This window comes from Emydura macquarii, unplaced genomic scaffold (assembly GCF_026122565.2).
Source record: "Emydura macquarii macquarii isolate MOO-44397 ecotype Brisbane River unplaced genomic scaffold, CSIRO-AGI_Emac_v2 contig_1573, whole genome shotgun sequence".
NCBI classification, from domain to species: Eukaryota; Metazoa; Chordata; order Testudines; family Chelidae; genus Emydura; species Emydura macquarii.
In genome coordinates this window covers 194,529-222,094 of record NW_027131710.1, presented here as the reverse complement: position 1 = coordinate 222,094, position 27,566 = coordinate 194,529, and the positions used below count along the sequence as shown (strand labels likewise).

General features: G+C 41.0%; 1 protein-coding gene across 1 annotated transcript; it reads left to right on the top strand.

Annotated features, from left to right (window-relative positions):
* Nucleotides 1-3,010: 3,010 nt before the first annotated feature.
* On the top strand, nt 3,011-22,176 carry LOC137157811 (butyrophilin subfamily 2 member A1-like). Its single transcript, XM_067555219.1, has 12 exons — nt 3,011-3,118; nt 5,390-5,559; nt 7,803-8,081; nt 10,336-10,434; nt 12,332-12,358; nt 13,266-13,292; nt 14,598-14,624; nt 14,960-14,986; nt 15,893-15,919; nt 16,609-16,629; nt 16,730-16,756; nt 19,096-22,176. The coding sequence occupies exons 2-12, from the start codon at nt 5,487-5,489 to the stop codon at nt 19,617-19,619; spliced, it is 1,158 nt and encodes a 385-aa protein (XP_067411320.1). The 5' UTR covers nt 3,011-3,118; nt 5,390-5,486; the 3' UTR covers nt 19,620-22,176.
* Nucleotides 22,177-27,566: the final 5,390 nt, after the last annotated feature.

Genomic DNA, 27,566 nt, shown 5'->3' with positions numbered 1-27,566 from the left:
GCCTGATTTATAAAGCCTCTCTCATCTTGGTCACTTAGGGCCAGATCCTCAAAGGTGTTTAGGTATCTAACTCCCATTAAAACCTGGGGCTAGGTGCTGGCCTAATGGTTGCCACCATGCTGCACCCATGATCACGTTACTCTTCCCTATTACTAAGAATAAGGGCCATAGGAGCCCACACAACTAATTCCCTTGGGTGAGATTTCCAACACAGTGCAGGGTTTTGCCCTGTGGCTTCAAAAGAGCCTAAAGGAGTTTGGTGTACATGGGAAATTTTGATAAATCTTAATTTAATGGAAATCAAAATGTGTATTTGAAAACTGTGTTGGAATTGCAGGCAGTGACTTCGATTTGCAGAGAGTTTCCTGGACCTGCTTGCAGGCAGGGTCATTCTGTACGAAATAATGTTATCAGGGCAGTCTGGAGAAAGCCAGCTTACAGCAGAATGATGTAAGTTGTGCCTCATTGCCTTCAGGAGCAGCCTGCTTTGTCTCTTTCTGTTTTTGGTTCTTGCATGTTGTTATTCTGAATTCTACAAAATCAAATCATATTATTTGAAACTTTCCAGCAAGAAAATTTATGCTTTTAATCTAATTTCTCTGTGTGTGTGCTGCGCACATAATGTAAAACTATTTGTGAAACAGCTTCCCAGTCAACAAATCTCCCAATTCAAAAAATTGTTTGGGGGGTGGGGGGAAATAAGTATCTGTATCTTCCAAATGGGGTATTAAACGTGCATAGTTTTGAGCTTTCTTCAGTTAATTTTAGCTGCCACATTCCTGAGGAGCATCCAATTTATGGAAATATTGTGCATTTGCAAATTTGAGCCATAATCTCTTCTCTGGTTAGCAGTTTGAAATGTTCTTCTTTTATAGCCTTATTGAAGATCTAAGCATATATATAGCTGGCCATTATTTTTCTCCACAATGGCTGGGGAACTCGCCCATTACACTGGCTCCTCCATTTTTTGTATTACTTGCATTGCTTCCATCTGTGCAAGCTGCACCTTGAGTTTATCATGGAGTGCAAATGGCACTTTCCACTGGAGGGACCTGTTTGTTTATCTGGATTTTTTGTTCACCCTGCAAGCAACCCAACCCTTAAAACAGATTGTGGTATTCCTGAATGAGTGCCTCATAGCCGGGTTCAGTATGATCTTGTAGTCAGATCACCCATTTTAGTTTTTCATAGTCAGCCAGGCCTAAAAATGGTGTCATTTGCGCTGTAATGAACAAGAACCTATACGGTATTTTTACAGTTGACACTAGCAATGCATCTCCCCTTGACTGGTATAGTTGTTCCAGAAAAATAGTTACTTTTATTTTTGTTGGCCCCAATTTTGGTCTTCTTTTCAGTCTCTCATCATAATGTTCAAACAGAAGAGTAACCTTAGCTCTTGTATCCACTCTGAGTGGAGTAATTGTTTCATTCACTTTCACAGGCAGTATCCAGTCCCCCTCATCAGGTTTGCGTGATCCCAGCATGTCCATGTAAAACTCCCCAACCAGGTTGTCTTCCCCTGAATGCACTTGACTTTTCTGCATTTGGCATTTGCAGTATTTTGCAAAATGATTATTTTCCCCACATTTATGATGCGGTTTCCCAAATGCAGAACACTGGTTCGGGCCATGTTGTGCTCCACGCCTTCCACATAATTGTCTGTATCCTGTCTCCCCGTTAGCAGTGGTTTTCATAGTGGGTGTTTCCACTTTTTGATTTGACCTTTTTGGACTATAGTCTTTTGTACTTCGTACGTGGATACCCCTTCTGGTGAATTCAGCTCTTTAGCTTGCACTTGAAAAGTTTCTGCTGCCCTGCATATCTGGAGAGCTTTTTCTAAAGATAAATCTCCTTCATTCATACAGTGGTCTCTCTCTTAATACATTGTCTTTAATGCCACAAATAATTCTATCACTGACCAGAATCTGTCAGCTTACCAAAATCACAGGTTTTACTTAGTTTCCTTAATTCTCGGACATATTGTTCCACAGTGGCATTAATTTTTTGCATGCATGTAAAAAATTGTGTATCTCAAAAGTCTCATTAGTTTTTGGCAAGCAATGTTCCTCAAATTTAGTCAGAATTTTACTTAACATCATGTTTTCATCTTCTTCAAACTTAGTCATTATAAATATCTATTGCTTCCTCCTCCAAAACATGCAAAAATATTGACGATTTCATGTTATTATTTTTCTCCTTTGCCCCGATAGCTGCTTAAATGCATTTCAAATCTCTGTCGGAATTTTTTTCTGTGCTCTGCTACATTGCCTGATAACTGAAGGCTGGATGCAGGTTGCGACACATCCATTTTTGACTTTCTTCCCTTCTTAAGCTAGTCAAACTACTATTGTGCTCATAAAATACATACAAAAGTTTTTGTTTGCTGTTCCACCAGCTCCTCTGGTCCCTGCTTTCAGTTTCAAACACAGCAAAATGACTGCAGTCTCCTTCTCATTCAGCATTTCTGACACCATGGAATGATCTTGGGGCTCATTAAACAACAACCCAGTGAATGAGAAAGGAATAAAACTTTTATTGAAACAAACCAGAGAGTGTCTGTGGTGAAATTCTGTGCACAGCTATACTGTGTTCTGCACCCCTGCTTCCAGGGGACGGCTCAGCAATACTGTCCCATATAAGCAACCCTCTCTCAATTATAATCTTGTACAAACATCTCTCTACACCTGCCGCTCCTGCAATGGCAGGGAATGGCAGCCGATCCACGCCCCATGCTGCAGAGGGAAAAATGTCACCTTCCTCATTAGAAACGTGTCCCAGTTCCTTCATGGAAAAGAGTTTGAAATTTGAAAATGTTCACCTAAGTATTGTTTACTTCCAAAGTTGTCTATTAATTTAGAAGTGGAAAATGAAAGCATCTTTCTCAGTGTGGGGGGAAGGGAGGGATGGAGAAATTGTCCCATAAAGAACAATAAATCCACAGCCCCACCCACTCCCTTCCCCCCACACTGAGAAAGATGCTTTCGTTTTCCACTTCTAAGTTAATAGGTAACTTTGGGAGATGAAAGTTCTGGCTTCACCAACAGCACATACGCAGTGGCATGGTTCAAAGGTAGCAGGTGCCCCCAGGTACTCAGAGTTACTGGACCTATTTCACCAGGTAATACATTCTGCTTATTTAAAATACAGCTGTGTTTGGTAATATGTGGGGTGTCGCTCAGAGCCAGGCAAGCCCCGTGCTGCTGGCTGGTGGGATTGTGTTGCTCTGCTCCAGAGGGAGAGTTAATTTGGGCCTTTCCACTCTTCAGTCGCTCCCCAAGGAAAATCTTCCAGCTTTTCTCTAGCCAGGAGGATTAGACCTCTAGTTCCTTTGGCTTTCTGTATCCACTTAACTGGGCCTGCCCTGTGCTGAGAATCAGTGTTTGCATGCCGGCCCAGATCAGTGCCTTCCCTCTCCCCACAGAGGATGAATGCATGGGCTTCGTAAGCCAGAGTTTCTCAGATGGGTTTGTACTGTGGGCAGTTTCTTAACCAAAATCCCTTTTACGGACAATTATTGCAGCTTCTGAATCCTGATCTCATGCCTTCCTTCTGGCGTGGCTACAGGAAGGACTATCTTTAGGAGACAAAGGCTGGGATTTGTAAAGCTGCCTAAGGGAGTTGGGCACCCTGCTCTCATTGAATTTCAGTGGCATTTGGGTGCCTCACTCCCTCAGGCCCCATTAAGAAATCCAGCTAATGTAAACACATCGTTTTCATGTGACAGGCATGGCTTCCTAGTTGCACTCATGAAAAGAGACAAAATGGGAGAATATAAGACTTTACTTTAATTTCTCCAGCTCTCGCGCCCAGGGCCTGCATCCCCTATTACCCGCATCTTGCCAGGTCAATTGTCAGTTCCAGTCCTCCTGTGTACCTGCTGTTGCTCCTCCAAAGCAGGTGTCATCAGTGAATTTGCTCACAATAGAATTCTCACCAGAGGCCTCCGGCCGTGTTGCCAGTTCTCGTAATTTCTATCACAAGTCTTGTGCTATTTGGTGTTTTTCTTAAATGCTGCTCCTGGAGTCCTGTGATTATGGGAAGATCTCCGCTTTAATAAAGCTCTAGCCCTCTTGGTTGCAGAGAAATGCTTGAAAAGTGAACTGTGATTTAAAGGCTTAGAAAACAAGAGGTGAATAAAAAGAACCAAAAAGGTATTATTATTTTTTTTAATCTCCTGATTTTTAAACCACTCCATTGATTACTGAACTCCTGGTGCTGTCAATACTGCATCCAATAAAGACATAAAGCAACTGTGCTGTGTGCAGAGAAGCCATTGCTTTTCCTCATTTAGCAGGTCAAGAAAAGCCTCTGGAAATCTTAAAAAAGCCCTGAACTGGGCTAGCATTAGTAGGGAGCATCACTGCTTGGAGAATGCAAATATTTCTGCCAGAAAATACCAATACATTGAAACCAACATGTTCCAAGGGAATGTGCTGATTATGATGGCACTTGCTACCTGTCTGGTTCCCTGCCAGTTCGCCCAGCATCCTGGTCCATCAGCATCCTGCCTGTCTTCTAGGGTCCCAGTTCCTAGGCACCCGGCCACCCAGGTTACCAAGGAGCTGGGAACCTTGGCTCCCAAGTTCTCTGGCACCTCGGAAATTTCACAGGCAGCTGCTATGGAGTCCAGAAGGCGGGATCTTAGGTGCAATTGTGCCTATCTTTGTGACAGACATTTCAATAATTGTTTTGATTGTTGTCATAGGGTCGACGTCTCAGAACAAACCCTCATGGCAGGAAGGTACCCCACAGGCACCCAGCCTCAGTTCCCCCTTCTCTTGGGGCCCCAGGAATAGTCCACAGAGATTTATATTCAAGAACAAACTTTCTTTCTTGGGGGACCGGTGTATTTCATATAAAATAAACCCAAGCAAAGTCAAACTCAGAATAAAGTCTCTTCCACTCCAGTCTCCTACTGGGCACAGCCCGTCCTCCCTGAAGTTTGTTTCTCACTCCAGCCTCTAGTCTCTCCCCTTGAGTTTAGGTGTCCTACATTTCTGGGAAGCAGCTCCCTACCTGGCCTGCCTCAACTTCCTTGCTCCAGGCAGCTCCTCATCCTTACCTCTGACAGGGACTGCACAGCCATCCACCTTCTGCAGGTTCACTTCCCCAACTGATCAGGTCTCTTCCCTATATAAGGTCCAGGTTCTCTCCCTTAACCCCAGCTAGGGACAGCTAACTAGTCACAGGGGCATTAGCCTCTTCCCCCTATGTCTACACAGCCCACGGCAGTGAGCCTCCAAGTCCTGGTCAACAGACTGAGGCTTGCGCTGCCACACTAAAAAGAGGGCGGGTGTCACCCTGAGACAATCCTCCTTTTCATGTGTAGTGAACTATTTTACATGTGAGGTCTCTGAACTCAGAACCCTCTTGTGCTTCCCATTTCCAGGCCCTGTGGAGTCTGTGTTCCTGCTTACTGCACTTCCAGCTGCTTTCTGTTGTATGCAGATCTGGGTCTTCTAAAGCTGCTTTCCAGTTTCACAGCGATGGGTTTCTCAGATCCCTGGATAGCAGCCATTCACATGCTCATGCTGGTGTTGGTTCCCCGTACCACTGCAGGTAAATTCATTGTATTTATGATGTTACGCACAGTGATCGTTTGCGCTCACACTCTAATTTTAGAAATGGTGATCATATCTGGATTTTATTTCTATTCCCATAACTGTTCATTTCCATACTATTAGAGGCATAGCTGGTCTTTAATCTTTAACGTTCAGTGGCAGGAGTGTATTGAAAACGAGTTAAAATTGTAAGCTATCACTTTGAGTTTCAGGGTTTTTTTTTCCTGTCCTGCTTGCAGGTGAGGGGGCATGGCAGGAGGTGTGCAGTCTGGGTCTAGAAGCAGTCAGTCGGCAGAGAGCCAGTCTAGAGCAAAGTGGGCGAGCTGGGCCTCTCTGTTTCAGGGAGCAGTCTGCTTTGTCTCTCTCTGTTTTTCGGTTCTTGTGTGTTATCCTGAATTCTAAGAACTAGTGCAACACTGCCAACTTCCACAAAAAGTATTGTATGCTTTTTTTTTCTAATTTCACTATTTGTGTGCAGTGAAATGTAACACACAGAAACCCTGACTTACATTTAAGGAAGTTGTTTGTTAATTTGATGCATTTTTTTATGGTTAGACTAACGTGGAACTTAAGAACTTCACAAAGTCCCCAGCTACCTCTTCTCTTCCTCTGAAGATCACTGGCTGAGCAGAGCCCTTAACTGTGTCACATTATGTGGTGCAGTCTGCATTATAGATGGTTTAATCCCCTTTGTCTGCAATACAGACCTCTCAGACAGTGTGCTGCAGACTCTGTGGTTACCTGCTGGTTGGTGGTACATGGTATGTGTAAGAGATGCTGCTCCTGAATCTCTGAGCCTTTTGCTCCTCTCCCTTCCAAGGAGTGGCAAGAAACATACAAGATGGAGCCCAACTGGCCAGGAGGACCCACTTAAGCTAAAAAAGGATTGCTATATCTTGCGTGCACCTTTATGTTTTCTCCAACTTTCAACTAGCTGCTAGAAAGCCACATGCTCTCTCTCTCACTCTGTGTGTGTGTCTCTCTCTCCCGCTCTCTCTCACCCACATATAGCTAGATACCACAGTCATTAACTTTGTTTAATTACACATTATTGTCTTCAAGTGCAGTCCCGTATTCTAGTTTTCAAGGACACTTACATATATGGAATTTGGAAAAGTAGTAACAAATAGAGCTGGTTGGGGATTTTTCCATGAAACTTGTTTGTTGTTGCTGTTGAAAAGTGCTTGTTCATCAAAACTCAAACTGTTCGGGAACCAGGATCAGTTTCAATTAATTTTGCAACTCAAAAAAAAAAAAAACCCTGAAAAAAGTACAGAGAAAAGTTTTGAAATTGTCATAATGTTTCATTTTGGCAAATTCGAAATGAAAAACTCCAGTTTTCTAGTTCAAAATGACTTTTTGTTTAGAAATGAAAGCCTCATTAGACTAATAGAAATTTTACCTGATCTCACCCCGCAAAACCAAAATCAAAACAAGAGACAAGGTGGATGAAGTAATATCTTTTATTAATAAAACTTCTGGTGGTGAGAGAGACAATTTTGCAAGCCACACAGAGCTCTTCTTCAGGTCTCTCTCACCAATAGAAGTACTCACCCTGAGGATCTTTCCCAGACCTGAAGAAGAACTCCATGTAAGCTTGAAAGCTTGCCTCTTTCACCAGTACAAGTGGGTCCAATAAAAGATATTACTTCACCCACCTTGTCTCTCTAATATCCTGGGGCTGAAACTGCTACAATTACACGGCATGGAATTGAAATCAAACATTTGAAAAGGATCAAAATGAGAAATTTTTCATTTTTTCCCCACAAATATTGTTTTTGTCCCCAGTTGTAGCAGGGAAAAAAATTTCAAGCTCCTGAAAATTTTCACAGGATGGGGAAAACCCTTTCCTGCCCAACTCTAGTAACAAGTCATTTTGAAGCTACAGCAAGCCTGAGAAATGTTAGACATTGATTGTCATTTGAAATCAGGATAGTCTTCAATGGCCTTTGTCAAATACAGTTTGTCCAAATCTGTGCAGACTTTGGAGAGCCATCCTCCGTCACTTTCCAATTGGTGTTGGCCATTTTCAGGGCAAACCAATTTTCCTGATGAAACTTAGGGGAGAAGATGTTAATCAAAAGGCCCACAATTGAATCAAGGTTGGAATTTTGGGTATGCAGCCTAGTCAGGACCACATAATTCCAAAACGCCTTCAAAAACTGTAGCTGCGGAGAGGACATAGACAACCCCCTGGGAATGCATGGATCCCATAACAAATTATGTCTCTTCTCTTTATAGGTAACAGCCATGAACCACTGATTATCCTGAAGGATTATGAGGACAATGGGATCAGAGTCACCTGTTTTTCTGAGAGGAAGTTTTCGGATGTGCAAGTGTTGTGGACAGACAGTAAAGGACACAATCTTACTGGAAGCCCAGTCACCCCGAACTCTGAGACAAATGATGTTAATGCCCAAAGTTCTATCCTTCTGAAATCAGGATCTGACAATGCCATCTCCTGCAACATAATTGATAACGTGCTAAGCACCTCGGTCGAATCTACAGTTGTCATTGCAGGTGAATGAGAACTTGTATCGATATCTCCTGGGAAGGGGAAAAACCAAACAAACCAGGTTGTCTGAAAATGATTCCAAATCTTTTACATAAACACAATTCCCAACTCCCCAAAAATCATCTTCTTTGATCCTTTCCTCTTCTTCTCTACACAGAACCATCACTGACAAGTATCTGTAGATAATAAGTGAACTTCTTTAATGTATTATTATTAATAATAATAAATCTAAAAATAACCCTTGCTACATGTGGAGTTGGTTGGTAGAAATTAACTCCACCAGTGGGCAGCAATGTCTTTTGTCAATTTCACCATTTAATAGACTGATGGAGAATGCCATCTCTCTCTGTGTTTGTGAGACAAGGTGGGTGAGATAATAACTTTTATGGGACCAACTTCTGTTGGTGAAAAAGACAAGGTCTGGAGCTTACACAGAGCTCCAAAAGGTACTCAGAGTATCTCAGCAAAATACAAAGTTGGAGCAGATTGTTTACCATAAGGAGTTAACACATGTTGCAAGAGAGAATTCAAGGTGAAGCGGGCAGGTTACCACCTCTGCAGGCATAGGATGAAGGAAGGTTAGTGGGTTACAGATTGTTGTAATATGCCATAAATCCAGTGTCTTTGTTGAATCCAGGATTTTTGGTGTTTAGCAAAATTATGAATTTAAGCTTGTCTTTTGAATGTGTTGTGCAGGTTTCTCTTGAGGATGAGGTCTGAGAGGTCAGATATAGAATGATCGTTTTGCAAAAACTGTTTGCCCATGAGTGAATGGTTTCTTGTCTTTTATGGTTTTTCTGAGTGAGTTTATTTGAGAGCATGATTGTCTCATTTCACCCGCATATTTGTTATGGGGCATTTAGTGTACTGGATGATGTACAACACACAGGCATGTGTAGGACCCCAGGATCCTGAAAGGTGTGTTGGTGACAGGTATTGATCATCATAGCACTGGCGATATGTCTGCAGGCTTTTCATCTGTTGTTCTGGCAGGGTCTGGTGATGCTTTGAGTTGGTATGTTCTGGTTGGTGAGGAGCTTGCTTCTGATGATGAGCTTGCTAAAGTTGGGGAGTTTGTTTCAAGGCCAAAAGCAGGGATTCAGGAAAGGTTTCTTTCAGGATGACGTCCCCCTTGAGTATGGGTTATAACAGTTTAATGATATCCCGTATGCCTGGGTTCCAGTGAGGGCAGGTAGGTGACAGTTAGGGGCTGCAGTAAAAGGGTTTCTTTTCACGTTGAACCAGGTTCTTTCAGAGTGTTTGGGTGGCCTGTTCCATGAGGCGATCTACTTCTCTGGTGGTGTGTCCTTGTTTGGTGAAGGAGGAGTTAAATGTGTTAAGGGGTATACCTCAGGCTTTCTCCTCAGAGCATATTCTGTGGTATCTGAGGGCCCGGCTGTCGATAGCTGATTTCTTGGTGTGTTTGGGGTGGTTACTGAATCTGTGGAGGTAGGTGCAGTGATCCATGTATTTCTCGTATACAGTTGTCTGTAGAGTTCCATTGCTGAAGCTGATCGTGTTGTCCGGGAAGCTGAGGCTGATGTGAGAGTTCTAGAGAGTTCTTTTCTCTCTCTCTCTCTCTCTCTCTCTCTCTCTCTCTCTCGTGACCATCAGCATAGTATCTAAGAGTGGAATTTTCAAAAGGCATTAGGAGCACTACATGGACATTCAAAGGGAGCAGTGCTCCTAAATCCCTTGGACCCATTTGAAAATCTCATCCAAAAGACCCAATCCAATGCACACTGAAGTCCATGGAAAGACTTTCATTGCCTTTCACGGCTGATGGTTAAGGCCTTGGAGATGGTTTTTTCGAGAACACTCTGCAATGAGCTAACTCTCCTCCCATTCAGATCAATGGGAGTTTTACCAGGGACTTCAACTGGGACAGAGTTAGGCCAAGGGCTGAGTGCTTTTGAAGACCCCACCATGAGTGTTTATATTCTATCTGAAGATGTTATTGGAGTTCTTCATTAAGGCACTCTCTATTTCTCAGAAATGCATGAATCTACCCTGATAATACATAGATAGATGTATGTGCTTCCTACTTTCAGGAGGGATGGGTTTAAGACCTATAGGAACTATCCACAATATCACTGGGAAAACTGAATAGCCTTTGAGTGTAAATCCATCCCTTCATACTGAAGATAGTGCCTTCAACATGTCCTAGAGAGAATTCAGATCTCACCTACTTCTCATGAAGATTTAATTTGGTTTTGTAATTTGATGAGAGAATAATGGACACTGTGAACTGTTTTGCAGATGTTTTCTTTCCTGCCACCTCCCCATGGATGACTGCTTTCATCGTGATATTGCTGCTTAGCATAGCCCTGGTTACTGCTGCAATTTATAAGCTGAAAAGTAAGTTTTCCTATTCATGTTATTGCAGCAAATGCTAATGAATTGTGATATGAAAGAGCTTGGATAGAAGATGTGACTTATTCCCATGTACAGCCTGTACCCCATGCAAATAATCTAAAAGAGTCAGTGAGGCTGTTTGGGCTGGATTCACAAAGAAACAGGTGATGAGAGGCTGAGCGTCACAATGTCTAACTATCATGTAGCTTGGGTAATCATTGGGATTCACAAAGCGTGCATGAGGTGCGGAGGCTCCCTGTTCAGTGAATGGAGGTAGGAAGGCACATCAGCATGGGATTCATGCAAGCTAGTCCTCTACACAGCTCTTCACCTCAATCAGCCAGTAGCCAAGGGATGTGTGCTGAGCCCCGCCCTTCACTTGGAGATAGGTGCCTAAATCCTTGCTGCAGGGAGGCACCTATCTCTGTTTATCATTCTCAGCTCCAAACCCTCTCTGAGTGTCATTTGCCTTAGCCATTTTAGCAATAATCTGGGGCTCCATCATAATTTTTAGCCCAGTGGCTATGGGACTCACATGGGATGTTGAAGATCCCTGGTTAAAGTCCCCCCGCCACCAGATGGGGAATAAAAGATTTGCTGCCTCCCCAGTAAGTGAGCTATGGGCTGTTGTGATGGAGGCCTTTCTAAGTCTCTTCTGTTGAAGCTGTTCAATAGTGGATTAAATAATGAAAGAATTATTGGGCCAGGGAGAGAACGCAAGCAAGCAGGAGAATAACTTTGTCAGCTGGTGGCATGCACACTCACCAGAGTGATGGGAGACTCAAGAATGCTTCCTGCTCCAACGACCTTTTTATTATTATTTATCCAAAGTGGAACAGCTTCAGCAGGAGAGACTGATTGTGGCCCATCTCAGAATACCCCATAGCCCACTGGTTAGGGCACTCACTTGAGAAGTAGCAGAGCCCAGTGGAAGGGCACTTGAGCAAGAGGTGTCCCACATCCCAGGTGAGAGGGCCTGATCTGGCAGAGGAGCTCTGAGCATGCTCACCAAATCGGATTCTGCAGGGGAGGTAGGCAGAGGAATGTCTGTCTTTCCCTGGTGCTGAGGGAAGTTTGACTGAAAAACATTAGGTGCCAAGTGAGTTTAGGTGCCTACAGGCTTGGGGGAAGCTGAGCAGAGGTTTTATGAATCCCACTGGAACCTGATTCTGGGATTTGAGTGCCTAAAGTGACAGTTAGGCACCTAAGTCCCTTTGTGAATCTAGCCCTTCATGTAGCAACAACTGTAAGAGTTCTACCACTGGGCTCATAGCATGACACAATGGCAGACGAGTCTCCTCAAGAGAAGAGGACAGCACAAGGTGACCTTGACCACCATGCTGGTTTTTTAACTTTATTTTGTATTACATTTAGACACTGATAATTCATAAGAACAGATATTTACAGAAAGCCTCCTGGCACACAGATGTTGTACAATATGTAGAAAAGAACAAAACAACTACAACATATGTATTATCTGTTGTTATATCGTAAATCCCAACCATGCTTCATAACTTGTGGTGTTGACAGGGATTTGGGCAATGGGAAATGAGCTAAGTGGAAACGTTGATTTCACCTAGCTTAGCAAAAAGCTACTACATTTATTCACCACGGGCCTGCATCTATGTTCAAGCCAGTCTATTAAAAATGACGCCCTTTATCTCAGTGTGATAGACTTCATTTCCGAGTTGCCCATTTTTCTTGAGTAATAGTTGTAATGGTTAGTGTAGATCAAATCTGACTTGTGTGATGGTTATTTGAAAAATCATGCATTTCCACTCCAGTGCTGTCTATCAGACGTGATCCCTGTGGAGCACACAGAGCCATAATATGAAGTTAAATTGTCTCCTTTTAAAAAAAAAGAGAGAAAAAGCATCTTTTTATTTATTTATTTTTTCAGAAAACAATGAGAAAACTGCTCAGGCTGGTAAGTCCCAATAAATATAATATTTACCCATCTCCAAGTATTGTGTAAATATTAAGCACAACTAACTAGTTGCATACTATAAATCATGGGGCTGATTCTCCTCCTACACCAATTTTTTCATGCTGTTGATTATTCTCAGTTTGCAGTGGTGGCTTAACACTTGTCCTAAAATACCTTCTAGAAGCAGTTTCAAAACTGAGTTCTGCTAATGGTTGCAGGGCACTTGTTGATGATCCACAGGGAACAGGCTAGCTGGCTCTCCTGCTTGTTCCTATCTGCTAAACTGTATTAAAAGACAGATAAAAACACATGAAATACCCACCGTAAGAGTAATTTCTATATAAACCAATTCTGAAGTTGTCACAGAGATCTTACTTGATAGTTCATGAGAGGAGGAGTCTGTGCATCATGAATGGGAGGAGAGATTTCCACGGGACACACTCTCTAGTAAGAAGTTGTGCACCCTAGGGGTTGGTCAATTTTTTTCTGTCCAAACTTTTTTTTTTTTTGGCTAAACAAAACTTTTGCAGAAATTATCTGTCGTCTTTGAAATGTATCATAATGCATAGAAATGTAGGACTGGAAGGGACCTTAGGAGGTCATCTATTCCATCCCGCCATTCTCTTTATAACAACATTTTATACTGTTATCGTGTCCCATGTCAGCCTTCTCTTCTCTAGACTAAATACTCCTCATTCATTCAACCTTTCCTCATAGGTCATATGCACAAAGAAGGCTGAATTAAGGTTTCTCTGGCAGCCTCAATTACAGCATTTCCTAACTTCTGAGTGTTTGATTTTGCAATCTTAATTTTTCTTTTATGTAATATTTATATACCTTTTGAAACTAGCTGTTAATGAACTAATAATTATCTTTGGGATTATAATATATTTCTCTCTATATGCAGTAAATGACAAGAAAGCCATCGAAGACGGTAACTATAACATGCTATATGTATCTTTTCAATAATATTTCCATACATCTGTCAGATCTGGTGAAAAACAGTATTTGACACAGGCTAAAATCAAGGAATAGCGCTTTTTTTTTGTTACTTAGTCATCATCTAGTCCTGTTTCTGTGAGTATATCTGATAAAGCAGAGCTCCTGTTTTACAAACTAATTGGGGGATTGAGGAGTTCATAAAATCAAAAAGTTAATAAAATGGAACATGTCAAAATGACGCTAGTTCCAGTGCATAAATTGCAGTATGGGTTACTGCATTGCTTTCTGCTCGACCTTCACACCGCTGCAAAACAATTTACCGAAGGCATTGGGATATGAAGAAAGGTCGACTTGTTCCTCATTGACATCACATTTGTTCTGTGATTTTTTTTTTCTTCATCAGGAAAAATGGTTTATATAACTAGTCATTCATAAGATGGGTGTTTATAAAACCAAGGTTCTACCGTATGTGAAAACTGTTGCCAGATATTCCAAGTGAAGAATTGGCAATCTACCCAGGGTTGGTGTTTGACATACAGTATTTGAGCTGGGTCCTCTCAAGTCACACTCTCTTGTTTGTATTTGCAGACTTGATAAGTAAAGCTTTATAAAAAGCTTGATTGGGTAAAATACATGTTTGATGCTGAATTCATGTATTTGATTGAATGATGCTGGCTCTCTCTGAAGCGTTGAATAATCACTAAAAACCAGATCCCTAGTATTTGTGAATTGTTTGCAAATATGACCTGCTGGCATGAGACCAGCTCTGACATCTATCTCTGGTTTTTATCTATCTATCTATCTTTGGCCTCTATTTTTCTATCTATGGTATCGATCCACTGTATTTTTTAAAGTACAAATTTCTGAATGTTACATGGTTTGGGAGAGAAATTCATTAGTTCAAGTTCCAAGAGTTGGGATCATTGGCTTGCTGCGCTGCCATCAAATAGGGAAAAACGAAAAAGGGTTTTTATTGTTAGAAAGGTCACCCTTCCTTTAAGGGATCAGATCCTCAACAGAGTAAACTGATGCAGCTCCATTGTGGAGCTATGCTGATTTACTCCAGCAATAGAACTATACAGATTTACATTAGCTGAAAATCTGATCTATGGTGTTAAATTCAAGCTCTTTTTATCATCTTTGCTGACACTGTCTGTCCAGGTGGAAATAAAATATCCATAACATGTAATTTACATTGTTTTAAATAGAAAGCTTGAAGGCATTTGATAAAAGCCTCAAAATCAGACTGTATTAATGTGTGTTTCCTGCTGTAATACTGAAATATATTTTCTTTCAGAAACAATGATTTTCAAAAAAGAATTGGGTAAGAGTGTATTTTAGCTCATTTAGTTATTTTCTCCTCTCAAAGGCTTATCCATGGCTCCTCACCCCCGTCATCTAGCTCTCTATCCCAGACTACTAAACCTGGGAGCTAAATACCAGTCTGACAGGTTTCCTCAGGCTGAAGGCAGAGACTTCCAAAGCTGCCTGTGGTATTTGATTTAATTTTAATGGGAATTGGGTGTCCAGATTCCTTAGACATCGTTGCAAACATCAGCCAAAATGTTCAAATATATCTTACTTTGGGGTCTGACAAATGAAAATCTCACCTCTGCCCTATTATTTTGGGATTACCTCTTCTCTTTCTTTATTTTGCAGAGGCTGAGCATCGAAAATCTCAAAAAGGTAATTCCATCTCTTCCTACTTAGTGTTTAAAATTAGAGGGATTTCTTTCAGTCTTGGGCATGGATGCTTATTTTGGAGCTGGCTGTTCTAACAAAATAGAGAGACCAGGTGGGTAACATTCTGGGGAAGATTCAGCATGTTGCAAAGAGGAAGCACACTGTACTCCACACATGGAGACTTTACTTTTGTTCTTTCTTCATTGCTTGCATTAATCTAAAGTACAGGTAATTCAGTGATGCTATTTATGTACAATACCAGAGAGTCCATATTTTCCTGCTCTTATGAGTGTCTCTTGCACTGTAGATCTCATTTGTGGCTGTTTGTTTTGAGTGACGTTATTGCTGCACTGCACTGTTTTAATCCCTTGCCTTCATACAAACTAAGGCATTGTCTATGCTGGTGGTGGTGTGTAGAGTACATGTAGCTACACATCACAGTGAAAAGCCGGCTGTTTCTGCACTGTGTTGTGTACCTACATATAGCAGTGTAAGGGTCTGGTAGTGCGGAGGCAGTGGGACACTACACTGCTAAACGTAGCAGTGCAGATATTGGATGCACTGCGTGGATGTGAAGAGAGCCCTGTAGGGTATATGTCCTAAGGATCTAAATGTATGTTTACTCACCTAAGTAGTGCCTCACTGTCTACACTACTATTTATATCCATGCTAACTGGGTGTGCAATGTATGTACTCTACACACCGCTGTAAGTGTAGAAATATTCTAAGTGTTTGTGAGAGCCAAATATCTGTCAAATTTTGGTCGCTACAAACAGATTGATGCATTCTCCATTCCCAGAAACTATCTCCATAATGTATGTCTGTTATATTAAAAGTCTCTCTTTAGTTGCACTCATTGGCTGACTTCTCTTGTCTTTTGGTTAACAGTTTAATTTTGTTTCTCTGCAGCAATTCAGGAAATACAAGAGAAGTTTGGTAAGTGTTTCACCAGAATATTTTCAACCATCTCTAATATTTAGTTTAGCATCCTCTTGGTAACACACTCATCCCAGCCTACAGGCCACTTGGTGGTGGCCAGAACCCAAAGCCCCCAACTTTGTTATTTTTTCCCTGTTTGTTTTCTCTCTTTATATTCATAGATAAATTCCAAAGTCGGAAGGATCATTATGCTCATCTAGTCTGACTTCCTGTATAATATAGGCCAGAGAACTTCCCCCAAATAATTTCTCACTCTTATTACATTATCTTCACTTAGGCAAACTACCATTGTTTAAATGCAGAATGGACTTCAAGTTTTAGTCACGGTTTTTTGCGTATAGGTTAGTCTGTATGAAGATGGCATTGAACATGGCACAGTAGATATCCTACCGCAGCTCGTATGTCAAAAAGATAAATATTTAGACCCAATCCTGCAAAGAGTTGGACACATGCTTAAATTTATACACATCGTGAGTCATTCCTGTTAACACAATGGAATGACTCATCGTGTCTAAAATTAAGCATGGATGTAAATTTGTGCAGGTTTGGGCCTTAGAACTTGACCCTTACTCACCTGAGTCTGTTTTACCTGAGTAATGCCATTTAGGGAGTGAAGATTTCCTACAAAACCAAATGAACAAGGGAATAACACACACAAATGATATAACAACCTTTTTCCATTTCAGAAAAAGCCATGGCTGAGCTGGGTGAGTTGAAAGGCCACGTTTAATATTACACAGCCTGTATTATTTGAATGTAAATAAACTATATGCTATATCTGAAATTCTGAATGTTTTGTTGTTGTAGAATTCAGGAGGGCTCGTAGCAATGCAGGTAAGTTGTCTTGTATCTGGAAGTATACACATGTTATAGGAAAACATCATACCTGCTGGGCTATAGGATATTCTGGCATGTTGTAGTTTCAGTCTCTCCTGTTGAAGCTGTTCCCATTTTTATAAATAATAGCGGGATGGGGGACTTTAACTGGAGTCTCCTAGATCCTAGCTACTGGGTTATAGCCATTCCCACTGTCTTTTCCTAGCCCATTAACTATTAGTTGTCATCATGAATGACTATGAATTGCCATTGTGAAGATTTTAGGGTCCAGTGCTACTGGCATTATACATGTGAGTAATTCTATTGGTATCCGTGGGATCAGGTAAGTAATAGCAGTAGGATAGGGCCCTTCATGTTTTGGTTTCTGTCAACTTAAAGGGAAGTTACATGGCTAAATCCATTTTCCTGTAGAATCTTTTCAAATGTTCTCCATTCTTTTAATACACACCTGTTTTTCTCTTTGTATGAGGGCACAACTCCTCATATTAATATTGCTAATTTATTTTATTCATTTTCTCAAATGCCTCTATCTAAAAACTCTAAGTACCTTATGTCACAGTTCAGGGCAACTGCACTTGTATGTCCCTTCCTTTGTCCCTCGAGGACACCTGCTCTAGACTCCCAGCTTTTCAGTCATCACCTTGCTCAGGCAGACCCGTGTCTCTTTCCCTTCTGACCAGAGGTTTTGTAGGTTGCATGGTTGTCTGCCTACACTGTGTTATTCCCAGCAGGCCAGATTCACCTCCCCCTAAAGACCCCCAGCAAACCATTTGGCCCTGTTTGTCCCTAAAGTCCATTCTTGTCTGACACGTTGTTCAATACAGCCCTCTGAAGTTCATAATACTTCCCAGGATTCACATCACATCTCCCTCCTCTAAAGGGTGCATGTCATCCCACCCCAGAATAATACATAATCTTTGCATTTAATACAATGGATTCCAAGATACTTCAACTTAATGCAATAAGGTTTTCCAAGGATATTTCAGAAAATTGCCATCTCTCTCACACCTTACAGCTAGAGCTGTGCAGGAAGCCAAATTTTCATTTTCAATCAAATAACATTTAGAGATTTGGTTTTGTCCTGAAATTGTTGGGTCACATTTAAAAATCTCCTGTGAAATCAATTTTTTTTAAAAAAAATTGTTTTGGGTTAATTGAAACCTATCATTTTGAGAAAATATTTCATTTTCATTTTGACTTTTTAAAGTTTTTATTCATATTAAAATATACATTATAAAATAAAATAGGTTTTGAAATGGAAAATCAAATATTTCCATTGTAACAATGTCCAAAAGAAAAGTGCTTTTTAAGCTTTTTTTTTCCCCTCCAAAAACAATATTTCATCAAAATTGACAAATTCTTACAGAAAGTACAGAGTTTGATGAGCAGGTATTTTGCAATGGACGAAGATCCCCTTAGAAATTGTTGACGTCTTTTATTTAAAATCTTTATGAAACATAATTAGCTCAATATCTAATAGAGTAATATCCAGACAGGGAACTCCAAATGAAATCTTCAGTCCTACTGCAAAATAAATTAATTCACTGGTATCCATAAAAATGAGGCCAGAATCTATATTTAGATCTGTCTTTTCTATGGATGTTCCTGGCCATGTGGGGGCAGCAGAGCGGGGCTTTTGTTTCTCCCAATGGGGTCTGATTCTGATAATTAAGTACCTAAAATGGTAGTTAGGTGCCTAAACCCTTTTGTGAATCTAGCCCCCAAATACCTTTGAAAACCTGGCTTTGTACGTTAATCAACAAACTACATTTGCAGCCAGATCTGTCCATTGGGCCCCAATCCTGCAGATCGGGAGCAGGGAAACTCCTTTTGATTTCAATGGGAATTAGGAATGTGGCAGGCTTGGCAGGAATGGGAGAGGCTTCTGATAGGAGAATGAAGTTTACTAGCTGAAACCTACAGAAATACCAGGCCATTACACATAATATTTGTGCCTTCTACCTGAGAGTTGGATTGTAGTATGGACATGGCCCGTACATACTGTAATAGGGAAGGAAATGCGAGATCAGAGATTCTCTCACACAAACTCTGCTCCCATGGTTTTTACTATGCAAGATGATTTGGCCCAGGGGCGTTAATTCAGGCTACAATTGAACCTGGCTGCATGTGTCCTTGCTATAACATATATTAATTTTCCCACTCTTGTTCTGGGCATTTGTAGTGCACTTTACTGAGATATTTAATATTGTGTTTCTCTCTTTACTGTACCTTTCCTTTTGTTCACCTGCTTTGATATTAGTGTGTTTGTTTATTTCAGTGACAGTTAATAAGTTTCTGGTTACTGATAAAATTAATATTTTTATTCCTCCCTTCAGTTAACATCACTCTGGATCCTGACTGTAAACACCCCAAACTCTCACTCAAAGATAAAAATAGAGTAGTTTCCACGACAGAGACGAAACCCGGCCAAGAGTTGATTGCAGTGGCAAATGAAGGATTTTCAGAAAAGAGGCAATACTGGGAGGTGGAAGTGGGGGACAAACCAGAGTGGGAGCTGGGAGTGCTGACTCAAGATGCAAAGGGGAAACTGAAAAAAGAGAAGATGGAGAAACCTCATGAGGAGGAATACTGGAGTTTGAGACTGTCTGAGGGTAAATATCATTGTAATGGGGAAAGTGACACAATTGTCTCTGAGGATAAAAAATGTCCAGTGGTTGGCGTTTTTCTGGATTGGGAAGAGGGAATGATCTCATTCTATAATGTAGAGCTAATGTGTCCTGTTGGGTCCATCAACCAAGAGTTTAAGGGGAAACTGTACCCATTCTTCAATCCTGGCTGTGACAAGCAATACCTAGGAATCCGCCCAGTCAGTGTCTCCAGCCCCTTAACCTCTCTCTGAAATCAAGCATTGGATCTTACCATTATGAGATTTTTAAATTTACTTCATCTGAGGACTGAGGAGACAAGGGGAAACCAGGGTATCTGAACAAATATAGAGGAAAGGGAAGGTTTTAATTCATTAATATAGAATCTGAGAGAAAGAGAGAGAAGGGGGAAAACAGTATAATTTTCACCTCTTTGAAGGAGGCCCAAAGGCCAAAACAGATAATTCATAGGTCCTGACCCAGGCAAACTCCCAGTGAAGTGAACTGAGTAAAAACTGGGGCTTGTCAAATGGACCAATAATTATTCATTTTTTATTCAAGTCTATATTCACTGAAAAAAGTGAGGCTCTGCTTTGTCCATTTTATGTTCGCTTTCATCAGGTATCTCGTGAATTAATTTACTATCAGGAATGTTAGTGAAATTACAAACTATAAAGCCTGGTCTACACTACACAGTTAAGTCAACGTATGGCAGTTTAATTATGTCAGTGACCTAATTATGTCAGTGTACACACTACACCCTTGTCACGTTGATGTAAGTGCCCTACTACACTGACATCATAACGCCACCTCCACAAGAGGCTTATGTTGGAGTAGTTAGGAAGAAGACACTGCGTTAGGGCTGTTGGCTGTCTTGCCTTGGCTCCCTGCTGCTGCCCGGAGGCTCCCCACTCATGGAAGCAAGAAGCCCTGGGTGGCTGTCTCTCCCTGCTCCTGGCTTGGAGCAGGGAGGCAAGAGTTGGTGGGGGAGAGCAGGTGGGTTCCCAACAAGGAGCTGTATGGAGCACAGAGCTCTGGCTCTTAGCCCTCCCCAACTGTCTCTCTTCAGTCAGTGGGAGCACCTCTGTTGAGGATGTGTGCCACTGACAGAAGGAGTGTAGTGTGGCCATCAGCCACCACAGTAATTCCCGCGGTGGCTGTAAGTTGACCAAATATAGATCGACTTAAGTTTGTAGTGTAGACAGACCCTAAGCAAAGATGACTGAATATTTGTGGAAAGCAAATTTTGAATGAGTAAATGCAAGTATTCACAGCAGAAATCTGATGCCAAGTGATATGATCATCTAGGGCACAATGCAGCAAATGTCATCCCTCTTCAGCAAAGTTTAAGAATATACTTAAGTTCCTTTGACTTTAGTAAACCTTAGTGCTTTGCAGAATAGACGAGGTTTGTTGAATGGGGGTCCCAATCAAGACAGAATACTTATCCGTCCAAACAATTCTAGCCAGCACAGCTCAAATATCAGATGTCAGTTACACTGAATAGCTCACAGTCCACCAGACAAGAATTGTTTTGTTGCAATTATTTGGAAAATAACTCTGAATAGTGAATACATTTGAGAAATGCTCACAGATAATTCACCAATAGAAAAAGATACAAATACATTTGTTGCACATAATTTGCTGAGCACTGTCTTCACAGTGGTGGGTCTACCCCTTTAATGGTTCTGGCCCTTTATAATAAACCAGCTGGCCAGTGTTCAGAGGATGATAGGCTGCTTCCCTTGGAGAAGTGCAGTTTGGTGTACTCTACCCCTGAGTACCACGGAGACCTAGGACACAATCTGCCACCCTGACGCAGAATGGCTCCCAGCTAGTTAGATTTGTTATTTCCCTTCAGCAGACAATTTCTGTGAAAATGAAAAACATGTCATTTCTGGTGAATTTTTAGCATTTTTTTTTTTATTTTTGGACAAAAAGACATCAAAATTCTGAAAAAGAAATATTCCAGCCAAAAGCTGCTGAAAGCTGAACATTCTCAGCTGCAAACTGGGAAATCTTTGGAGTTTGGATGAAAATGTTCAGTTTCCACATTTTCAGCAATTTGGTGAAAAATCAGAACTTTTCTAGGAAAGCAGACATTTTCCATGAAATATTTTGTTTGTTGAAAAACTTCATTTCTGATTTTAAAAAAAGCATTCCCTCTGGATTTTTGTAGCCCAGTGTTTCTCCTGGCTACAGGGGACCTGCAGATTGCACAATCTAGACTTTGGTGGCAAAAGAGAGTCCCTGATCTCCCTCCCTTTGTTATTTAGAAGTAAAATAGAGCTCAGGGTCTAGAACTGCATTTGTGTTTGGGGAGCAATATTTCAGGCTGGGATTTCCAAAGGGACCTAAGGAATATAGGCACCCAAATCACATTGAATTAGGTGCCATATTTCCGTAGGCTTTGAAAATCCTAACTTGAATGATTGTTCTCTGCTTTTTGTGCCCTAAAATAAAGAAGACTTCCATCTGATCCTTACTAGATCTGATCCATACTAATCCTTTCCCAACAAAGTGTGTTAAAGGAAATACTAGGGAGAACCAAATTTAAATCTAGCTGAGAGATTAGTCCATTTAATTGGAGTGAGTTTTAAGAGGGCTGGTTGCTGTCTTAGAAATTGTCCCAGGGAACTTTGCACCCTATATAGGCAGATATACTGCTTACTGGAGACACAAGTACCAAAATTTCTGCTTGAAGAGGATACATTCACCCACTGCTGAAAAGTAATAGTTGTTTTTTACGGTGTGAAATTTGACGTTTTTCTTTGAAGAAACAAGTGTCTAAAATAAATATTTAAAAACTAATTTTAAAATGAATGAGTGTTTCATTTCATGTTAGCTCATTTCTGACAGTTATATTCCTAAATGGCCCATTGTTATTCTGGACAGCTGGTTAATTAGGGTAGGAAATATGATGTCCATCAGGATGTCTTAGTCATAATGGGTTTTTATACAAATCTAGGGCTTTATTATACTTGCTTGAAATATTTCCCACTTTCAATTACACTGCTAAGAAATAGGAAAGTTTGTCATGTAGCCCTGTTGCTGACCCTCCTGAACATAATAAAAGATTAGCAAAATCTGAACAGTCATTCTGCTGTATAATTGGTGGGAATCAAGAATCACCATATCTTGCAGCAGTGGGCATTAAATGGTCAGCTAAAGAGTATGTCCAACAATACATGGCCTTCTCTACCTACACAGCCTCCTCCCCATAATAGATTTTAAGGCAAAGATATTATTCTGCAACCCTTATTGATTGTCAAGTCCTATTATAAAGTCTTTGTATGAAATAAAGGTTCAAACTCTGAGAAATGGCTGTACAATTTGTCAGGGTCCTTGTTTAGTGTCTCTCATTGACTCTACAGAAAATGTGTTCAGTCTACAAGTAATCAGGAGCTCTGAAAACTCAACATGAGCTCTGAAAGTCAACTTGGGTTCTTGCTGTTTCATGGCAACAAAGATTTGCAATCAACATTCAGGTAATAGTTCTATTGCTGATGCATGAGCCTGAAAACAAATCCAGCTCAAATGAACATGTTAAACTTATTCTGGAAATCAAATGGCCGGCTGTTACAGCACAGAAAACTAGTTCTTCTTGCATAAGACCCTACTTAATAAGCAAGACATTGCTGTCTATATTAGCTGCAGTAATTGTTATTGTATAAAAATCTCTTTTTAACATAGCATCCCCCTTGATGAGTGGCATAGAGGGCGATAGCGGGGAAGAGGTGACTTGATCATAGTCTTCAAGTGCATACAGGAGGAAAACATTTCTGATAGTAGAAGGACTCTTGAATTTAGGATAAAAAATCATAGGATCTGCTGCCTGGGATCTGAAACTGGACAAATTTAGAATAGAAATATGGTGCACATTTTATCAATGAGAGTAGTTAATAATTGGAATAAATTACCTATGTATGTGGTGAAGTTTTCATCACTAAAATAAATCTGGATGTCTTTCTCAAAGAGATGATATTGCTCAAACAGAAATTGCAGGGAGAGGTTCTCTGTCCTGTTATGCATCTCAAACTACATGATCTCAGTAGTCCCTTCTGGCCATGAAATCTATGAATTTGCAGATGTACATATAACAGGGTGTCAGCCTGCAGGGTGTGGAGCTGGGAGACAGACATTTTGAGTACCATTGTGCTTCTGGCAAATTCATGAAATTTTGATTAGACATTCCAGTAGGAGTTAATAACTGTCAAAATTCCAGCATGCCCTCCCATTCCATGCCACTGAAGGGGAGTGGGATGGGGTATATAAACCCTACACTGGGATAAAAGGGTTAAGAAGCAGTTCTGGGCCATGGTGGCCTCACTCCACTGTATCAGCAGAGCCAGCTGCAGCTGAAGAAAGCGTTTGAAAAGAGAGCCAGACAGGGGATGGGAGTGGGGGGCAGCAGACAGGATAGGAGGACAAACTTATCCCATGAACTCCTGAGTAAGGGTATAGCGGGAGTTCCTGCTGAGAGAAAAGGAGATGAAAAGAGCAGCTACATGAGGCTCCAGAGGAGTGACTAGTTTGTCCTTAAGGATTAGGGAACCCTTAATTCCACCTTCTGCTGGATTGTTTGTGATGCTTTGACTGCACCGTGGACTGGGAAAATAAGTGGTAAGAAGTGGTCCAGGGAGGCAGACTCTGAGCACTCCTTGATCTCACTGCCACTTGTAGAACCCTGGGTTGTAGCCTAGTGGAGAGGGAGGGCCCAGGCTGTCCTACCAGCCAGCTGTGAGGGTGGCATAACTCTCCCTGAGATAAGGGGGCTAAGGACACTGGAAGCCCTGAGGCAAGAATGTGAGGGAGTACTGCTACTCCAGCAGCTGCCCTGAGATCTGTGGGACATTTCCATGGTTGCAGAGCCCAGGATTAATCACCTCTGAGGGATCACTCACCCTTGTCCTTATGGGGGAGATTGTGCATTGAGACAATTCATCACAGCCCTGCACTTTTTGTAGTCACATACACCAGTGTACAGACCTTGGTGATCTGTGAATTCTGGGGAACCAAATTCCTACCTGGATGGGATAGGGTGTAATCACACACACGGAAGCTCACAGCATTTTTCTTTCATTCACCTTCAGTCCCCTCCCATGTTTTCTGAATATTTGTTCATACATTTACCCTTTGCCCTCACCTACATTTTATAGTGCAACGGATTTTGGCGCGTTTATTTGAGTCTGCTGAGAGAGTTCTGAGGTGAGTACACAAGCCTGCTGTGTGTGAATGTAATTTATAATCCAGGCAAGTGATTTCTAAAATATGTTTCTTATATTTATTGAAGATTTTGAGTTTTTAAAAGTGACTGCTTGTTTCTGGAGCAATTAGAATCACTGAGGTTAAAGCTTAGATGCATTGCAAGGATGTTTTCATTACTGAAGCTAGGGAAATTTGCAATTTATTCATAAAACAGTGGCATATGGTTAGAAGGAGTTTTGTGTAAATACAGAGTTTGGACTACCATTTATCTGTATTAACTGGATCATGCTGAATTTGTAGAGGACAGCAATAGATACAAATCTCCCTGTCACATAATACGGGATTTAGTGTTGTAATGCTAAGAAGAGTCACACACTTTGTTATTTTATTTTACATTTTTTTCTAAAAGAGGAAATTTGTAACCAAAAACCCTCTCCTTTTCTTATTTGACTGTTAAGGCGGGAATCTGCTCTGAGGGAGCTGTGGAGAAGGCCGAACTAGACATGTGTCTTTAGAGCTCAAAAGGACTTTCATTCTTAACAATAAATTGAGTATCAGATCGGAAAGTATAGCTCGGTGTAAAACACATCAGGCTACTGCATGTGCATGGGATGGGCAGGCAGTGAAGGGTCAGCTGTTGAAAAGAAGAGAAAGGGAAGAAAAAGAGGCTTGTGAATTTTTCTTCTTACTTTATGTTTAACTGGAGTCACCTCAGATTTGGAGATGCATATTTCACGGGATTAACAGCATTGCTCTGCTGGTAGTTGGCAGTTGTCTTTGAAGCTTTAAAGGGGAAGGAATTGGTAAAACAAACAAACAAAAAACCCCACCAGTTTCTGGGCATCTGTTGGATTTTAAAGGGTATATAAGAAAGCTTTAAAAGAGACTGACGATCAGAGCTGGTTAAAATTCCCTATTTTTTATCTGTGAGAAATTTTGAACAAATAAATGTCATTTGAAATGTTTAGAATTTTCATGGAAAAAATTTAGAATGAGATTAAATGAGTTTTTTAATTTGAATAGAAAATTTTGTTTCAATCTGCGGTTTCAGGAACCACAAAATCCAGTTTTTGTTTTTTCCTTTTTTGAGTTTTGGTTTTTCCCGCTCTGTCTGTTTTCTCCCTTTTTACATTGTTTCATTTCTTTCCTTTTTGTTCTCTAAATTTTTCCAAAATTAAGAAGTTTTGCAAAGTTATAGAGTGCAAAAAAACAAAAACAAAAAAACATAATGGGAAAAAACAAACAAGCAAACAAATCCTAGACATCCTTCAATCAATTTATTGCATTCAGTGGCAAAAAAAGAGAAAAGAGAGAGAAAGGGGAGGAGAGAAAAATGGAAATGTTTGATTTTTAAAAAATGTTCTGGTTTTTAAGAAATGTAAGTTTTCAATCTGAAATGAAACAAAACAAAAATATATTGTTATCCCTCATTATTACATCATGGGGATTTTTAAAAAACAAATAGCTTTCACAACATACAAGATTTTTAATCATAAAAAGGGGAAAGCTACTGTCTAAAATTTATCCCCATGAGTCACCAGTAAATTCCAACCATAAACCAACTCTGTACTTAAACACTTGTCTCTGCGAGATGGCTTAGCACACATTGCTGACCTTGGCATCTCTCATTGGCTCATTTAAACATGGAGCCACCTAGTGCACTGGCTTATGGGAATCTCAATCTAAGGCGCGTCCTTCCTTCCATTAGTTGTCTGTTACAGGTGCCTAACACACACACATGTGGTCTTCCCCATGAGACAGTTACAGTCCCCTACCCTGTCCTCAGAAATCACTTATTGCTCCTCCCCAAAATCACTCATTGCCCCCACCCACCAAAATTAATTCCTGCTCCTGCTAATCCCACAGTGCAGTTTCTGCCCTGGTCTGTGTCCATCTCTCCCTGGCTAGTGTTGTCCTGAGAGACAGGACCAGGGTGCATCTGGCTCTGGGCTGGGACCCCTATGGGGGGCAGCAGCTCTGGATGCTTCCCTCATTGTTGCGGATGTGAGGGGGTATCTGCATAGTGTTGGGGGTCTGCATTGGGTGTGTGGGGGCAGAATCTGGGTAGGAACTGCTGGGTACAAACAGGCCTCTGCAGCCTGTGGAACCAGGAGCAGACTGATGGGGGGAATTGACTCAAAAGACGCATGGGGACGGGTAGTTCCATGGCAGTTGGGAAATGGCAGTTGGTTGGGGGAGGGGCTGGTGGCTCAGCCCAGCCCTGTGGGAGGACTTGGGGGAGGGGCTGCCATATCTGCCCATCAATGGGGAGGGATGGAGGGAGGGAGGGGCTAGTGAGTCAACACTAAAATCATCCACTCTTTCAAATATTAAGGTGTAATGTGATTTTCTTGCATAACTGAATTTGCTAGTCTTTAAAGTGCAACAGGACTCTCGTTGTTTTTAATCTTAAACAGAAGCTCAGTGACTGAACCTGTCCAGAACAGATCCTAGTTTACAATAAGTCTAACATCGAAAGATTCGAAACACGAGAAGTTTCTTCGTTTTTAATTTGCAAGGTGAAAGAGAAACATTCCAAATCCACCTTTAAAGTGATCCTGGTTGCCACCTTTAATATGGAGCTGTTATACTTCAATATGTGGGGATTATAATTTAAATGGAGTTTCCACATCAATTATACTTTTCACTAACATAAATTTTGTGATCACTGTCTAAAATAGCTTTGCTTATTTTGAGTAATTGGAAATAGGAAGACTGATTGTACCCACTCTGATAACACAATTTGCTACTATATCACAGTATGAAGGAGGTAACACCCTACTGGATGTGATGCGATATATATTCTGATATGTTCTTGTACTGCTCAATGTATTAATCCTGGTGTTATGGACAAATTACAATTTTGTTAACCACTGCTTGTCTGCATAAATTCATCTTTTAGTCTCAGGTGAATGGAATGTTAATTCCTGTTCTAACAGCTTTGTACTTTGTACTTTGTACACGGAAGTAAATTATATTTGAGTATGCTGTGT

What these genes read in the sequence shown, in the direction of transcription:
- LOC137157811 (XM_067555219.1), top strand. Translation starts at nt 5,487, where the DNA reads ATGGGTTTCTCAGATCCCTGGATAGCAGCCATTCACATGCTCATGCTG. An exon ending in ATCTACAGTTGTCATTGCAG is followed by an intron (nt 8,082 to 10,335) that starts GTGAATGAGAAC and finishes ACTGTTTTGCAG; the next exon opens with ATGTTTTCTTTCCTGCCACC. An exon ending in AAAAGCCATGGCTGAGCTGG is followed by an intron (nt 16,630 to 16,729) that starts GTGAGTTGAAAG and finishes TTGTTGTTGTAG; the next exon opens with AATTCAGGAGGGCTCGTAGC.